Source organism: Podarcis bocagei (assembly GCF_964188305.1).
Source record: "Podarcis bocagei genome assembly, chromosome: 5".
NCBI lineage: Eukaryota > Metazoa > Chordata > Lepidosauria > Squamata > Lacertidae > Podarcis > Podarcis bocagei.
Genome location: NC_138129.1, coordinates 43440794 through 43458817, shown reverse-complemented (window position 1 = coordinate 43458817; position 18024 = coordinate 43440794). Strand labels below are relative to the sequence as shown.

The following is an 18024-nucleotide window of genomic DNA, read 5'->3' as shown; positions in this document are numbered from 1 at the left end:
GCTTGTTCTTATACAGAAAGAAAAGAATCAGACTGAACCCCGACCAAAGGCCTGGCAGAACAGCTCCGTCTTGCAGGCCCTGCGGAAAGATGTCAAATCCCACAAATCCTTTAAAGAAGGATCCGGGATTATTTCCATGTGAATAGTACTTTTCTTTTCTTTTCTTAAAATATTTTTTATTAATTTTCCATTTAAACATATACAGTCACATCATTGTTACCCACTTAACTTATTTGGCTCTTTACAGCCTACTGACTTCTTTCCCTCCCACTTCTTGGCTTTCAAAAGTAACCTTTATATCACAGCACTTTATATACGTATCTTCCAATTCTAATATAACTCATTACAAAACACCTCAAAATTTAAATTAGAAAAGTAAAAAAAATATCATTACAAGTCTTCAGATAACCTTACTAAGTACTTCTCGTTTCTAAGGATACTTGATTTTAAACTGTGCTACCCGAGTCCAGATTTTACCTCCTTTTTGTTCTCTTGCTCGTTTGACCAGCTGGCATGTCACTGTTGTATGCATAAATCTGTATAAAGCATGTCATGTGAATATGAAATCTGGATCCAGACCAATGTTGTGGAGTCTTTCTGTTTTGTTTTCCCCCTCAACTGGTCCAAACCTGCATTTCAGCCAATGCAACGGGAGTACCAAAATGGAGACGGCTTTGGATATAGGCTCTCTTTTCGCAAAGAAGGCACTCAGGTGTGGAAGACAGCAAGCGTGCCCCATGCGGAATCCCTACATTATGTTTATCGCAATGAGAGCATCGCACCCTATACTCCCTTTGAAGTGAAGATCAAGGCCTTCAACAGGAAGGGGGAGGGGCCAGAGAGCCTGGTGTCCATTGTGCATTCTGCAGAGGAAGGTAGGCTGGGATCATAAGAGTGAATTGCATACTTCCGAGTATTGCTTCGCCTCAGTTCAATTTCCACCTGATGCTTCTCTCAAGAGCACCAGATCAATAGCATTGCAAGAGTTGTTTCCTGCCTTGCCCTTTGACAGGAGGCCAAGTGTCTGGCTCCTGATCTTTGCGCCTTGCAGATATTTCTAGACTTGGATTAGATTTGCCCATAATTCCAAGGTTTTGCTGTTGTATGTCCACAGAACCAAGAGTGGCTCCCTCTAACGTTACTCTCAAGGCAGTGTCGGCCACAGAAGCAGATTTTTCTTGGGATCCCGTGGAGCAACATGAAATGAACGGAGTCCTTTTGGGCTATGAGGTAAGAAGAAAGGGGAAGGAGTGGATCTGGAGCAAGGCTCAGGTTCAGAGACAACCCCACAAAAAGAAGCATTGGACTGGCAGGGTGGTATCTCAGCAACTGTTTGCAGAGCCACCTCAGTTCAGTCTGATAACATGGCAGAATCTCCTCTTGTGGATAAGCTGATATGGGCTGCTCAGAGGAAATAGTCTTACTGCTGACTTAAAAATAAAACACCTCAGTGTCAAAGGAGCTCAGATTGCCATGTGTCCCTGTCTTCAGATCCGGTACTGGAAACATGGTGACAAAGAGGAGGCTGCTGACAGAGTGAGGACTGCGGGACTTGTCAACTCAGCACGTGTAACAGACCTCCAACCTAACACCAAGTATCGTGTGGCTATCAGGGCTTACAACCGAGCTGGGACTGGGCCAGCCAGTCCTCCCACCAGTTTCATGACTACAAAACCACGTGAGTGAGCATTAGATGAAGCTGCCTTTCTTTTCTGTAAATACTTCAGTCACCTCTGATATGTGTGTCTGTAGCTTACTATGCCTGCTTTTTTTCCTTTTTATTGCTGTGGTTTTTGTGCTTTATAATGTGTGTTGCATCTATGATGGTTTTATTTATTTTAACTTGCAAGCTGCTTTGGGTTTATCTTCTTGTATAGAAAAGCAGTATATACATTATATAGTGTTGGGGGGAGGGGGTTGTCTGTGTGTTGACTAAGGGTGTGCCCCAACCACAACATTTGCCTTGTATTCATAGCATTTGAAAGCAGCCTGATCTGTTTCAGATCCCTATCCATCTGATTTGATTTGTGAATTGGGTCCAAATCTGATGTGTTAAGTCCAAAGCTTTGTTTCACCCAATTTAATATCACGAAGAAGCTACAAATGACGTTAACCATTTTCCTCCCTTTTCACATAAGTGGATGAAATTTGCAAGCAAATGAGTCCTTGCAGAGTAAATTTGGGCTGCCAAATTTCCGGTAGATCCATCCCAGAGTGGCTTCCTCTAACATTTGCAATTTGTCATTATTGAATGACACTCAAAATCTGATGCCTTATGCATATGGCACACTGTGCCTTGTGGTAGAACTGGCCCGGAGAGGATTCCCTTTCCAATTACCAGCGTTAGAGCTGGAGTGGGAGGGAAGCAACTGTATCATCTTTATGGCAATGAGGGCTCAATGTATTCTGTACATGTACATCAGGGAGGAGAGACATTGGGAGAGAGAAATGGGGATGACTAAGAATTGAGGAGAAAAGAAGAAGGTAAGTAAGAAGGTGGGAGGAGGGCAGAGAGACATAGGGTGGTGCCTTATACTGACTCAGACCACTGGTCCATCTAGTTCAGTATTAGAAAATATCTACACTGACTGGCAGCAGCTCTACAGGGCTTCAGGCAGGAGTCCCAGCCTTACCTGAAGATGCCAGGGGTTGAACTTGGGACCTTCTGCATGCTCTGCCGCTGATCTACAGCCCTTTCCCAAGAGGCTAGAACAGGCATAGGCAGTGGTAGAGTTTCATGCTCCGACACTGGGGGGCGGAGAGCAGACGGGAGTGGGGCATGGCACCCAGAGTGGAGGCATGGCCCCCAGAGCGGGTGGAGGGCACAGCCGCGATGGCACCCCCCTGGGATCGCACTGCCGGGGGCGGTGCGTCCCCCCCCCGCACTCCTCTTCCTCCACCAGTGGGCATAGGCAAACTCCAGCCCTCCAGATGTCTGGGACTACAACTCCCATCATCCCTAGCTAACAGGACCAGTGGTCAGGGATGATGGGAATTGCATTCCCAAACATCTGGAGGGCCGGAGTTTGCCTGTGCCTGGGCTAGAATGACTGAGGAGATGGGAGAAAGTGGAGCACAGGAGGAATGGGTGAGAGAGAACAGGGAATGCTCCCAGATTTGTAGAATGGGTAGCCAGATGGCAGGTGGGAGGAAGGGTTGTGTGGATTGGATTTCATCAGCCAAAGCATTGTCTGTAGGCCTCTATCTTGCTTTCTGTTGCTGTAGTAAAGATCTCTGCCATTTTGTATCCTCTAGCACCAAAAAGGCCACCAAGCAACATTTCCTGGAAGTTTTCCAGCACCAGCATTAGCATCAAGTGGGATCCTGTGGTTGCCAATTCAGATGAGTCTGCTGTCACTGGGTACAAGGTAACTTGTAGAAAGTTCCCCCTCCACCACCGCCCTTGGCTGAAGGATTCTTAACTTCTGAAATGCAGTATAATAAGTCAGTGCAAAGTATACCCCCCTGAGAAATAACACTGGGTGGCAGGGTGGTATTTCATTAATTTACGGAGTGAGCGAGACTCCTCATAAAATAAATGCTCTAGGCATTGCACAAATAAAAAATAAATGAAATAAAAAATAACAGTAAATCCATACTGCAATAAAACCACAATAAACTTAAGAGACAACCGGTATAAAAGTCCAGATACACAACCAGCACAATAAAATGCTGTGTGCAGCATGGAACTAAGGCAACTATCAAATACATACATTAAAAACCACTAAGCTTTCCCGGGGGAATTAAATCCAGATCTTAAAAGGCTGCTCCATTCTTTCTCTGTACTGTGGTTCTGTAAGTCCCATCAACATTTGATTTCTAAACAAGGGCTTAACTCCCAAGTAAATTTGCACAAGATCAGGCTCAGGAGCCTTCTGCAAGATATTGGAAAACGCACATGCCGCCCCTGTGACTACTAGTTCCTTAAAAATAATTGAGGGATGGGAGTGAAGTTGAAGGGGACTCAACAACAGTAAACTCAACATGTCTCCTCCCAATAGATGCTGTACCAGTCGGACCCGCACTCAGCTCCTGTTCTGTACACAGCCGCCAAAAATTGGATTGAGATCATGGTTCCAGAAGACTCTACTCATGCAGTGGTGCAAATCAGGACGACTGGTCCAGGAGGAGATGGAGTCCCAGCAGAGGTGCGCATCCTGAGAAACAGTGGTGCGTCTGCTCTTCTCTTTTCTCCTTATTCTACATTTATCGTGTAGGCTCAACTTTTCGCCCCAGCAGGCAAGTTAAAAACGGCAGGATCAATTGCCTTTAGTAACGGGCAAGTTTATTCTCCCCTGGCTTTGTTACTTGGTTCTCTGCTTTGGTGTGACAGTGGGAAATTAACAGGGATAAATGCTGGGGAAATAACAAGATTGAATGCTGTATTGCTGGGTCACATTTCTCCAGTATGGAGGATGAATAAGGACTCTTGTTCCACACTTGAGTTGGAAAGTGTGCCTTGCCTGAACTCCTGCCCAGTGTCCATGGGTATTTAGTCAGAGCGTTTCGATTTGGTAGTGAAATGGGACATGGAACCCATCCCATAAACATTCTAATGCATATTAAAACCCTGGGTGAATTGAAATATGTGATGAGGGGGCAAAGGAGTTCAGTTCTGCGCAGACTTGGATTAAATAAAATCTTAACTGGATAAGAATTACAGGGCTGCAGGGGTGACCTTACACTTGAAGCAAGCGCCATGGGCTCTGAGGTTCATACTTCCAAGCCAGGGAGTAAGAATTTTGATAACAACACTAGAAGTACAGGTTCAGCCACCACTGTGAAATGTGTTTGGGACCTGTGTTTAGGAAGTTGAAGAAGCAATGCAGTAGTGGAGCATGGTGGAGGGTGGGGTAGCACCAGTACTTTGTTTTTAGGAAAAAAGGTGCTGGTACTCTGGTTAATTGCCCTGGGTGCAAAATTTCTTCAGGGCCAGGAAAAGCAATTACATATAGAACAATTCCTGCTTGGGGAAGGAGGCAGAAGGGCTCCAGGATCCTGTCAGAGCGTTGCACCTCCTTCCCAAAGTCCAGGAAGCATTTGCCCAGCTTAGGGAAGGAGGTTCAATGCTGTGACAGGGTCCAAGAGCCCTCCTTCCTCCTTCCCAATAAAAGGTGGTGGTACTGTGTACCATTGCATACCACCAGGAAAAAAAGCACTGGGTAGAACAGTAAGCCCTTAAACTCAAGTTTAGTTGTCTCAAATTCATTTTGAAGAGGCAAGCAAACTCCTAAGAAATCCAGTTATAGTGGCTGACATATGCACACAGAAGCAGGACTGTTACATCAGCTGCACACTCAAAAAGGTCTCTGGAACAAAGTCAGAAAATAATCATGCCAGTGTTTGGTTTGCTTAAAAACACACAAACACCAAAAAAAACCTTGGATAAGAACAGAGTGAAACAGTAGTTCTTCATCAGTAAATCAATAATATTGAGAAATGTATTGCAACGCAAGCAGTTGAGTGATCAATTAAGCAATGCACTAATTGAATGAATAGATCAACAAAACTCTCTGTACAAATACATCCCACTATAAATGGCTTGTATTTTAGAATACTTCTCTCCTAGCTGGCCTTTGTTTCACTTATGTAAGTAAAAGTTGGGCATCCTTCAACTAGCCTATCTTACCATGAGCACTTCTCTTATGTAAAAGGGAGAGAAAGATCTGCAGTGGGAGATGGACTGAGAAGGATAAACTGGGAGTCAAGGACAAACTGAGAAACATCTGCACAGCCTTCATGTAACAGGAGGAACTAGGAATTTAATGGGCGGAATAGGGAGGGAAGCTGGAAACTGCAGATGATTGAAGTACCCTTGACATGTCTCTAGGTACATAAACATTCACACAATAGGCTTCCACCATTTCAAAAATGTTTTGCCATCAGTGGGGTGTTTTGAATAGGCCTGGATGTTCAGCTATATTGTCACGGCCCCAGCAGCTAATCCAAAGCCATAACAGGGACAGTTAAAGGACAAACCACATGAGCCTCTTGTGCATGCGTGCATAGGCAAGCTACACACATACGTCAGAATGCATTCATTGAACACACAGACCCCAAGCCATGCTTCAGAAATATATCATGCATAGCGTTGATCTCCAGGCTCCCAGAATCTGCCCCCACTGGTTCTGGAATCTAGAGTTTGCTCCAGTACTGGAGCAATGCTGACTTGCTGATCCAGTGTTTTGCCTTTGCCTTTGCCTTCCCCTTCCCCTGGAGCATAGCATACAATGGAAAATGCAGAACAAACACTTCAGGAAATTCTGAAGCTTCTGCTTGTTCAAAACAAAGGGCCTTTTTACTTGTGTTTTTGCAACTCAACAGCATTGTTTCTTTCTTACAGGGACCAGTATGATGGTGCAAAATTCTGCTGACCGTCCAGTGGCAAATACAGTGGTTGCTCTGATGTACTCACTAATTCTGTCTGCACTAATGGGTTGCTTGGAGCTCTGATAACCAGCCCCTGTTAAAGAGAGATGTTGGATTCCTCCTCATCAAGCCAGAGAGCAAATCAACAACTAGTAGTAGAAAAGAACTCAAGAGAAAAATATATATACTCTTTTCTTCCTTTTTCTTTTTTTAGAAAATAGAATATTTCATACAAGACGCGAGTCTTTAATCAGTCAGTGGTTTTTTTTAACTGAAGAAACAAAAGGATGAATTTCATATGAATTCTGGAAACTGGCTGTCTCATATTACTGTATTCAGTAGATTCTTCTGCCTTACAAAGCCATGTACAGAAGGAAACAGACTCTTAAAACTCAATCTTGAACCTTGTTTTCTTTCTTTCTTTTTTTAAATTACAGAATAAACGCAGTATCTTTTGGGGAGAGGTTTTCAAAGAGACGAGCATGCTCTGTATCATTCCAGCCAGTATTGAACTGACGACTCTTGGGTTCAAAGATGAAGGAGAACTCACTGAGTGGCAGCATTAGTCTAATCACTGCCTTTCATGGCAACCAACGGAAGTGGAGAAAGCTAATGGTGATGGACAAGCATTTCCCACCCCAGACTTTAGAAGAAGCAAGCAGAGCTTTGTGAATGGGTTGCCAAAAGTAGAAAATTGAGGCTCACGGGTGGAACCAAAAACATTAAGTTGCCTTGCCATGTGGCTTCCACCCAGTATGTGCTGCTTGTAATCTTCGGTGCTTTGCCACACTTGGCGCAACACACATGCATTTACCAGTTCTTGCATTTTCCTTTGGTTTTCTTTCCTTCTCCTTCCCCTGCCCCACTCCACTAGGTGTTCTGAAGAGAAAGAGATACCAGAGGAGCTTTTATGTCAGGAGGGAAAGGTTCAGGGTCTGTCTAAAAGGATGTTTGAATGTGGTAGACTGGAGGTGGTTACTGCAGAAGCCTCTTTCCACTTTTACATAGTAATATCATCTGTCCAAACTTCCATTAACCTGCCTTGGACCTGAGAACAAATTCAATCTATTAAGTTGTCTTGCCTTTCCACCTGTAGGAAAGTTCTCAGGTCATGTGTGGTTGCCAAACCAATAAATATTTGGAAATGTTATGCCTCTCAATGCCTACTGATCACTGTCAGAACTAAATAGTAGATCAATCGAGCGCCTGAACTGAGACATAAGAATGCTGACAGACACCTTTTGTTTCTCAGAACGTTCTTCAGTGATTTAATGTTTGTTCTTAGCTGGTTGATCTCTCTTAGTGTGCTTTACATCTTTCGTAGACTAAGGAAGGGGGGAAAACTTCAGCTCCCCAAACAGCTTGTAAGAACGAACCAATAAGATTAGTGTAGGAATCCTTTTACGCACTATAAAACACCCTCGTACTTTCCTGAACTCAGAAAATAGGACAGATGCTTACTGGGGCTACCCAGCCAGATGGGAAGGGAAATGTTTAAGGTGCAGGTGTTGCTTCTTTTAGTGATTGGACAACTTATTCAGATCTTAAACATACAGAAATGGCTTGATGATGGTGTTTTCCCCCTTGGTGATGGTGTTCTTCATATTTCACAGTTTTGAACGGATGTGGATAGCAACCCCTGTAGCTACTCGGTTGGCTGGAGAGGTGGTGATTAACTCTGGCAGCATCTCCCCAAGCCATTATCAGCTCTAATAAGGGGGTAAATATAGGTACTTCACTCACCTTCAAAGGAGAAAGCTAGAGAAAGAAAAGGTTTGTTACAAGTCTATTTTATTGTGTCTGCTCCAGTCCTAAGGTACCTACATAGAATGTGAATTGTCCTCCATAATTTACATCCTTTTTAGAAATGTTAGTCTTAAATTATGTGCTAGCTTCCCCTTTTGATGGAAGCTCTTCTGTTGTTCCAATGCAAGTTATAGCTATGTTTTGTATATTTTATGTGAATTTTAGAATTCTTGCTCTATTTTTATTGAAGGCTTGGTATATTTCTTGTTTGGGGTAGATTGGTTGGCATTAAGAGGTTTTGTTGGCATTAAGGGAATCTCTCCAACTTATGAAGCAAAGTTTGTTCCCAAATTGTTTGTAACTAGATACTGGGAAATGAACCAGGGACCTACTTCATGTGGTCTACCATTGAACTGTGGCTACTCAAGATATGTCACTTGTAGTTACTCAGAAGCATCAGGTGTGAGTTATCTCTGCATGACACATTATGGTATACTAAGCTTAAATTAAGCTAGAACTTGGACCAGGAACCTATCAAGTGATCAAACCAAGTTGCCTTTGAAAATGTGCAGCATACCGTAACCTCTCCTCTAGGTAGCCATGGAGTGGGATCTGATTAGAGGGTGTGGGTTCCAGGCAAGTTTGAGTTCCACCATTTTGCTCTTCCAGAAATTAAATACTGGTGGCAGCGTTCAGAGTATCTTTGGTTCTCCAGATGCTGCTGGACTACCATCATCCCTGACCATTGGCCATGCTGATTACTGATGATGGGAGTTGAAGTTCATCAACATCTGGAGGGCCACAGGTTCACCATACCTGTCCTCAACAGTGAGAGGTAATATAACATGGGATGGAAAAGGAAGTGCTCACCCAGCATGCCGAGTCCTCCTGACAACCTGGGCAGAGAGGGCCAAGTGATGACGGCTGGGTGTTTGAAAAACTGAGCCTTGATATTTTGATGCTTAAACAAGATGCAAACTGAAAAGGGCGCAGAAACCTGTTTTCCAGTGGTCTTGTATCACCCCTTCAACATAGTCTGCTCTACTTTGGTAATGTGGAAAACCTAAAAACTGTAGAGTAAGTTTACTAGCATTGTGTATAAGTGTGATGCCAATAGTTTTACATTTGCATTCTATTAAAAACGGCCACTGGCGGGATACATCTTGTTGCTCTGCTCATCTCTGTTGAGTTTGATGGGGTGTAGCCTTGTCTCTTTTCAAGGGCATGAAAAGGCCTTTGTTCTTCACTAAGGTGGGGTGTCTATGAATCCAGTCAGGGCCTAGGAGTTCCACCTTGGTGTTAAGCTAGTTGTATCTCATTCCTCTTCTGCTCTTTCCCAGGGACACCCTTGGTTGTTCTCTCCTCCATCTAAGGGGTGGGTGGGTGCCAAACCAAGCTGCCTTCTTAAAAAACAAACAAAAAATCTTTATCCTGACAGAAGAAAGTGTTGAAGGTATCCTCCAGCTTGCACTGGACTGTTGGAAGTGGGGATGAAAGAGCACATTTTTAAGCAGACTGACCTTATTTACATCTCCCAGGCTAATATATGCCTAATACGTGGATTGGACCATAGTTGACCTTCGATTTTGCACTTCTTGGCCCAAAATACATACCAAAATGTGTAAAAATAATAATAAGTGTTTTTTAAGGTTAAAGTAGATTTAGAAATGCACACATGGATATGAAATACACATTTAAATATGATTTTTGTAATAAAAATACATATTTAAATGATATTTAAATATGAATTTCTGTATTGATTTTTAATAAATTGCAGATTGATAAAGCAGGAAGTGATAGATTTGTGAACGAACATGTGAGAAACTGACAGAGACTGGAAATAGACAGATCTGCCTATCTCTAGCTGGAAGCTATTTCTTTGGGAGCTAACACAGCGTTGTGATTGGCTAAGAGACATGACCTGTAAACCAAGAGTTGCTTGATTCACAGCTTGCCTCTGCCATGGATGCAGTAGGTGGCCTTAGACAAGCCGCTATCACTCAACCTCAGTGCCTCATCTGTAATAGGGGGTGTGATAATAATACTGATTTGCCTTTCAGGATGATTTGTAAGGATCTCTGAGATCATGTACGAGGAGCACTTTGAGGACTCCAAATTGCTACGAAAATGTTATTGTACTTTTCAGTTGCATATATTGTTTTGTTGCAGTTCTTCTCTCCTGTTGACCTGAAGGAGTATTTTGACAGCAGTGCGCAAACTCAAGTCAGGGTGTATAGAAAAGCAAGCGGGAGATTTTGTTCCACACAGGCAAAAAGGGAGAGAGAGGCAGACCATGTCCCCTGCGTGGGCCGTATAAGAGTGTTTCATGCCCTTATCTAAAAGCATGCAAGGTAGGCATTTGTGCAGTGCATCAGTGTGTTTTGGTAGGCTGTATTTTAGAATGAGGGAATTTCTCCAGAGAAGCAAAAAAAGACATCCTTGTTGTATTCTAGCATGCAATCTAGAATACTTCCAATTCTGCTCGGCTTCAAACGAGGCTGAACCCTGTGGAGAACTTCATGCCTATAGCTGTGCTAATGAAACAGTTTGTTATAGCTTATGTAATGTGCATAGAATGGGATAGAACTGGGCATGCCAGAGACACTTTGCAAATGTTAACATTTCCTTGGGCTCAGGTGGGGCTCAGGGCAGGTATCTTCATGCTGAACTGCATCCCTGGCATATTACTGGCAAAATTCACCTGTGACACATTGATTGGAAAGGATACCAGTTGACTTTTTTCCATGAGTGTCACTCTAGACTTCAGACTTGCTGTTTAAAATAAAGCAGTGTTTTAAAATATAAAAGTGAGACACGATTAGGATGTATGATAAATAGCCCTGTGAAATTACGTATGTATGTATGTATGTATGTATGTATGTATATTTATATGTGCATTTGTTTTTGAATTTGTGTTATTTCTTCTCATGCATTGAAATATATTCTTTTTGTTACATTTACATTCATACTCCAACTTACCATGTATAAATAAAACTGCAGTACACATTCAGGTTTTATACTGTATCAGTGTTTTCAGGCAAGTGAACAGTAGAGAGGCATCTACTGATAGCTGTCTTGAGGACTTGCAGTAGATTGGGACACGGGTGGCGCTGTGGTCTAAACCACTGAGCCTCTTGGGCTTGCCGATTGGAAGGTCGGCGGTTCGAATCCCCATGGCGGGGTGAGCTCCTATTGCTCTGCTTCTGCTAACCTAGCAGTTCAAAAGCACGCCAGTGCAAGTAGATAAATAGGTACCGCTGCGGTGGGAAGGTAAACGGCATTTTTGTGTGCTCTGGTTCCCGTCAGTGCTCCGTTGCGCCAGAAGCTGATTAGTCATGCTGGCCACATGACCGGGAAAACTGTCTGTGGATAAACGCCAGCTCCCTCAGCCTGAAAGCGAGATTAGTAACGCAACCCCAGTTGCCTTTGACTGGACTTAACCATCCAGGGGTCTTTTACCTTTACCTAGATTGGCAAAGATTTCTGGGTCCCAGAGAGCTGGGGGTAAACATAGTGGCTAAAGGGACCTATGAAGTCCATGGTTTGAATCAAATCTCTGTCATTAACTCATTGTGTTGTCTTAGCTGGTCTACTCTCAGTCTATACCTGCAATAATGCTGGCTTACTTTACAGTGTTAGTGAAAAGACTGAAGCTAGATCAGGGGTTCCCCAAACTGTCATCTATGAGCTTGTATTCAGGTGTGGATTTGTGGGTTTTCGTATTGCTGCTTTCATTTTAATATATTTTCCTTTATTCAGTCCTGAAGCTCCTATCTGATACATATCTGCCTCTGAGCAAATTTGCGTAGCAATACGCTGCAAGTGTATGTCCTTTGCTCCTTTCCCTCCCAATCCAAAAAGTGGATACTGCAAAACTGAAGCCTGCCCACCCTTAAGCATTTTCCCATGACATTGACAAATCTGCACTCTGGACCTACAGAGGTTTTCCCCATGCAGCTTGGCATCACTAGTAATGCCAAGGATTGTTCCAGCGGTGGGAAGGCTGTGGCCCTCTTGGTGTTATTAGACTCCAACTCCCAGCATGGTCAGTAATTGGGTATGATGGGAGGTATAGTCCAACAATATCTAAAAAGCCATGGGTTCCCCATCCCTACTTTCATCAGAGAGAAGCAAGTGCCCACCTTAGGCTCAGTGCCCCTCCTGCCAGTCACCTAGTGGGAGATCAGTGCTGGTCACATTGTGGGTGTGCAGGGAACAGCTTCCTGAATGCTGCCGCAGTTCTGTATCCTCCTCTTGCAGTTGAGATTCCCTGGATCAGGGCTGTTAGGAACTGAATACCAGAATACAATACAACTTTCCCCTTTATATATATCCCCAAGATATATATAAATATACATATATATTTTCCCCATTATAGCTGTGTCCATTACACAGCATGGTTTGATTAGTTTGACTGCTAAGTACAATAATTCACTAAGGCATGATCCACACTGTTTTTCATTTTCATTTTTTTTATCCACACTTAGACTGGCATTTTTATTTTTCACAAATAACGTGTTTTGCCTGCCTGCCTTTCACTGCTTTCATCCACTGATGGTAGTAAGGTTTTCTCCATCTGATTTGAACGTGAAGGTCAAGCAAGGTCAGGGGTGTCATTGATGTGTTCTGTGGTATGCATGGTATGGTTTTGTTTGGAAGGATTCCTGCTTTCTCTGTTTTGAAGCAACCCTTTGAAGCCTTAGGTAACTGCAACAGCACGTGGTCATTCACTTGTTCCAAAGACCATGTATGGAAAGGGAAGGATGTGCCCATTCCAGGTAACATGGCCATTAACTTAACACAAGCTGAATGTAGTCTGTGGCCTCCCCCAACCTAGCTTTCTCCAGGTGTTTTGGACTACAACTCTTGTCATTTCTAACTGGCCAAGCTTGCTAGGGATGATGGGAGCTGGAGTCTAACAACATCTGGCAGGCACCATGTTGGCCACCCCTACTCTATAGATTGCAGTGGAGCTCACCAAAGCCACATCGCAATGACACAACTGATGTGGACTCCCAAGCTTTTGATACTGACTACAGCAGGAGCAGCCCATGTGGTGGCCTCAAGGTGTGGACTGCTGCCCTCAGCAAACCCAACCAGCACTGCCAATGGCCCTGGGTGATTGATGAAAGTTGCAGTTCACAGCCTCAAGTGAGGGGATCACATTGGCCACCCATGGAAGACATTTTTCTTCTGGCTTTGCCTAATCACTAATCTGGGGTCTGGCTTCCTCGCACTTAACTTGAAAACCTTACACTATCTTCAAGAACTCTCCTTTGCCTCTTCTATTCCAGTTTCATTGTACAGGAAATGGGGGTGGCGCAAGTACATTCTCAGTAATTTTGTTGTACACTATTTTTTTAAAGAAATGAATAGAACAACTAAAAAAAAGCCCCCAAGCATTGTAAGCAGATTATGATTAATGTTACTTATTGGCTACAGTAGCACGCAGTTCTTAAATAAAGATCTTCAAAAAGACTTCAGTGAACATCTCCGTTGTGACTTATTTCCAAACGTGTATTTCTTTCAACCAGAAGTTGGGAATGATTTGAGCAAGAGGTTGGAAGTGTGAGCCAGAAAAAGTAAAGACAGTGCTGATATCCCCACTAGCTGGACAAAGAAAGGCAATCAGGGTAAGAGTGGGGATGGGGTCTTCGTTAAGCTGAAACATAGCCACCACCCACCCTGGCAAATATACCATCCTGTATTGAAATGTTGGGGAAATCTCTGAGATGGCAACCATGGGAAATTGTGCAAATGCATAGATACACTATGCAATTTTTTTCAGGGGGTGCAGTACTCCCCTAAATTTCAATTATGCCTTCAGGGGTGGAAAGGCGGTTCAAATTGTCTGAACTATGCTGGGAGGGATGGAAGGAGAAGTTTGGTTGGGATTTTAATGCAAACCTACCTGATTCACACTTCCCAAAACATCCAAACAAAAGCACAGCTCCTCTCTGAAATTTGGACGTCTCTGAATTTTGTGTTGGGAGTTTTCCAACCAAATAACGTGTGCAAAAATGTGTGTACAGGAGAACCTGTGTATAGAAACACATTAGCTTAGTGAAAAATAACATTCAATGCATGCTATTAGGGAAATTTGTTAGCAAATATGTGTCTATTGTGAGAAATTTGCATGGGAACCATACAGAATTTTCATGAGAAATTAAAAAAAACCCCTGCAAGCTAATGCCGAAATGTATTGGGAGCCAATAAGAAGAAAACATTAGGTTTTTCCCTTTTAAGGTGTCGTCTGCATGTCTGGACCACTTAGCTCCCTGTCACACTGAGGCCCACTTGTCATAGAAAGAACCTGTCATGAATTTGGCCAAGGAACCCACCTTACAGGAAAGGAACATCCATCAAATTCCCAGATATTATTCCCAAGAGAATGTCAACTGCTCACCCACCAAGGCAGTAGTGTAGCTCAGGCAAAGCATGTACTCTTACCACAGAACCCACTAGCTGTTACAGATTCCCAGATTTTGCACTACCTTTCAGAGGTTTTGGCTTCAAACCAGCGGTTGGGCACCTCAGACTTGAAGGGCATGTGTGGCTCTCTATCTAGGCCACGCCCCTTGGCAGGCCCCCTCCCCAGTATCCTCCTCAAGTGCTTATTCCTGCATGGCATATGTCCATGAACTCTGATACCTCTTGCATTATGGAGAGGTTGGTTTGTTATGTGGGCAAGTGTAGAAACCTCTGGCTTTTTCGTAGCTGGAATGCAGCCTACTGTAACAGTCTCATCCTTTATCCTACCCACTTTCCCCTCTGGCCCCACCCACCATCGTTATGTGGCCCCCTGAACATTGTCTATGAGAAAATGTGGCCTGTGGGCAGAAAACAGTTTCCCCACACTTAACCTTTTACCATTAAGGCACAGGATGGAATTTTATTACTCTGTAATAAATCAAATGGAACTATGTTTATGATTAATGTCACCAAATGATCTTCATAAGCCTGAAATGATAAGATTAACATAGTGAAATTGTAATGTACAAGAGCAATCTAATATAGCAAGTCTACAAAACGGCACATATCATTCCCCATCACGTTCATCGTTTTCATGGGGGTTGGGGCACAGGACACAGTAGAGAAGGCTGTGCAGCACAGCCCCGAGCACCAAGCCGCTTCCAATGCCAACCAGAAACACAAACACAGCCCTCTGGCGCCATGAGCCCCACCGACCCTGAGCTGGCATGCTGGTGGCGTTCTGTTGGTTATTTTCACTTTCTGATTGCTGTTCCAGCGTTAAGGATTTGTCAAAATTCAAATCCACCATGTCGCCAGGGATCACACGAAGTCCAAAGTAGATTCTCTTGACAACCTTGTAATTTTTCATGAACTGCACATCGCACCTGTACGTCCCCGCATCGTATTCCTCAGCGGGGTAAAGCTTAATGACAAAGCCAGGATTCTTGAAAGGGGCAAAGAGAGTATTGTCTGTTGTGATGATGCCTCGAGCCAGCCTCCATGTGTAGCTGAAGCTCTGGGTGTCGGGACCTATCTCCGCAGTGCTTAGGCAGCTGATCTCGAACGGCCTGCCCACCAGGGCGGTGAAGTGCCGCATCCCACAGATCCAACTGTTCAAACAGTCCACCTTCCGTCGTTTGCAGCCTCTCCTTTGCCCATCAGGCCTAATCTCACATGACTCTTCTTCCTTGTAACCCAGCCCACAGGTGACGCTGCAGCTTGTGGAACTGACTATAACTCTTCCCGAAGCCGTTATTAGGGCTTTGGGAATGGTCACTGCCTCATGAGAAGCCACCGACAGCGGTACAAAGAAAGCAAAGGCCAATGTGCCCAGGGCCAAGCCAGATTCTGTAGCCATCATACTTGGAGAGTCCTTTTACAATCCATTGGGCGGCCTCATTATATGACCTCCTGAATATCATCCTTTGTTAAAAATATCATAAATGTTTCTGTGGTGTGAAACAGATGCCTTTTCCTGAACCTGCTCCCCAGCCGTAAGACATTCTTGGAATACAAAAAGCAGCCAGGTGGCATCCTGCCAAGGGAAAGAAACTTATTCAAAAGGTGAGCAAAGTTAAGCAGGAAGGTGCAATTAGTAGCACAGCATAGCTGTCAACTTTTACCTTTTCTTGACAGGAATCCTATTCGGAATAAGGGAATTTCCCTTAAAAAATGGGAAACATTAACAGCTATGTAGCACAGTGCTATGCAATGCTTTGTTAAGTCAATCTCTGGGTGGCATGTTCAGGCAGACACAGCCTCCCTAGCACAATCATATCACATAAAAAAAGCTTAGCATAATCAACAAATCAGCAGAACTTAGTAAATTAATTATGATTGCAATCCTACAGCCCAGAGCTGGGACAGTTGTAGCCCTCCAAGCTGTTATTGGACTATAATTCCTGTCACCACCAATCTTTCGTTTTACCAGCTGGGCTTGGAGTCCAGAAATATCTGGAGAGCCACAGCGACTTCACATCTGCTAATATATGCATTGGATTGCAGCCTCACAGCTTTATGGTACTTTCACCACAATCCAAAACCAATACTGAGTCACTCAAGATCAGGTGCTTCTCTGAAAAATTATAGAAAAAGACAGAAGCAGCACAACAGTAAACAAAAAAACAAAAAACTTCCTGGATCCCCCAACTGGTTTCTCTTTACTGCCTTGCTGTAAAGAGTGTTTTCCATTTTAACATACCAACTTTAAAGACAGACAAAACCAGGGACCAGTTTCAATGTTACTACTTTACCAATATAGATTTTATGACCTGTGACAATAGATGTGTGTAAAAGGTACTTCAGGAAGAGTAGTAGGAGCACAATTATTGTAGTTCCTAAACAAACTTTCAGCAGAAGTGAACTCCGACAAGAGGCCTGCCCTGGAATTTTGATTTGAGGTCTCTAGTCTGAAATGTACTATAGTTTTCCAAACATCACAAACCATAGGAAAGTATGAAGCTGCTATACACTGAATAAAACTCTTAGTTCATTCATTTAGCACACTGCTCTGGCTTGTCAATAGCTCTCTAGTCCTGCCAGCTGAGGCCAGTATGGAAAGAAATGCTCTCCAACTGCACAGATCGCTATAGCAGACCTGCCTGGAGGGGAAGAGAGCATCTGAATAAATGTGGGGGGCGGGGACTCAACTATTGTAGATGTATGACGCCAGAACCAGGATGGAGTTTGATGACTACCTTGCACTAACCCCAAATTCTACCAATAATCTTACTCTACCCACCCACTCGTAAATCTGGTACCACAGAAAGCAGGCAAAACAAGAAGCGATACTTACGCAACAGTGACTTGTGCATTGTGGATTCAAATTGAAAATACTACCAAACTACAAGAAATTACAAAGATTAGTTTTGAATTTGCAGGTAGTTTCAAATTTGCAGCACTGCAGACGAGGAACATCAGGACTTCATCAGTCAAGCAGTTTACCATTTTTCCAAACTAACCATTAAGAGAGAAGGATCTGACCCCTGCTCTTTTCTTCAGTGTTCATTCAGTCATTAATGCCTCTGCGATGCCATTGCAGTTATCAAATTGTGATGTCACAAACCAGCTGTTCCAACTGTAGCATCATGCCAGCAATGCCAAACTATTACATTCATACTGGCATAGTGTATTGTAAAGATGATATTAAGAAGACTATACTGAACCAGGAAGCTAGCTGATTTGTCCCTAGAGTTCTAATGGCAAATGTAAAAAAATACACATCAACATCATAATCCTCTGCAGGACGTATAAATAGTGTGTGCATTTATTTATTTTTATTATTCTTGTGACATGTTTTAACTGTTTCTCATTCTGAATTAATTCTGGGAGCTGCTGGTGAAGGGCAGGTGATAAATTTATTACTAGCAGAAATAAAATCTGGGTCATGGACGTTCCTAAAAGACCTGCTCTCCACACACACAAAATGGGTGGGGT

The 18024-nt window shown here is 43.4% G+C and overlaps 2 protein-coding genes across 5 annotated transcripts in view; one reads left to right on the top strand and one right to left on the bottom strand.

Moving 5' to 3' along the window:
• Positions 1–6514, top strand: part of CNTN2 (contactin 2) — a 59364-nt gene extending 52850 nt beyond the window's left edge. For 2 of the 4 annotated variants that reach the window (XM_081193420.1, XM_081193421.1), the window contains exons 18-23: positions 641–875; positions 1115–1230; positions 1492–1678; positions 3256–3368; positions 4002–4170; positions 6344–6514. In XM_081193420.1, coding sequence (XP_081049546.1) covers positions 641–875; positions 1115–1230; positions 1492–1678; positions 3256–3368; positions 4002–4170; positions 6344–6453 — 930 coding nt within the window. In that variant the 3' untranslated portion in view covers positions 6454–6514. Of the gene's footprint in view, positions 1–640; positions 876–1114; positions 1231–1491; positions 1679–3255; positions 3369–4001; positions 4240–6343 lie in introns of all 4 variants that reach the window. The other 2 variants (XM_081193423.1, XM_081193422.1) reach the window with 2 other exon arrangements.
• Positions 6515–14979: 8465 nt separating this feature from the next.
• Positions 14980–17919, bottom strand: TMEM81 (transmembrane protein 81). The gene is made up of 2 exons (XM_081193566.1): positions 17384–17919; positions 14980–16123 (listed from the first exon to the last, which is right to left on the bottom strand). Exon 2 carries the CDS (start codon positions 15947–15949, stop codon positions 15155–15157), a length of 795 nt encoding a protein of 264 aa, XP_081049692.1. The 5' UTR covers positions 15950–16123; positions 17384–17919; the 3' UTR covers positions 14980–15154.
• Positions 17920–18024: the final 105 nt, after the last annotated feature.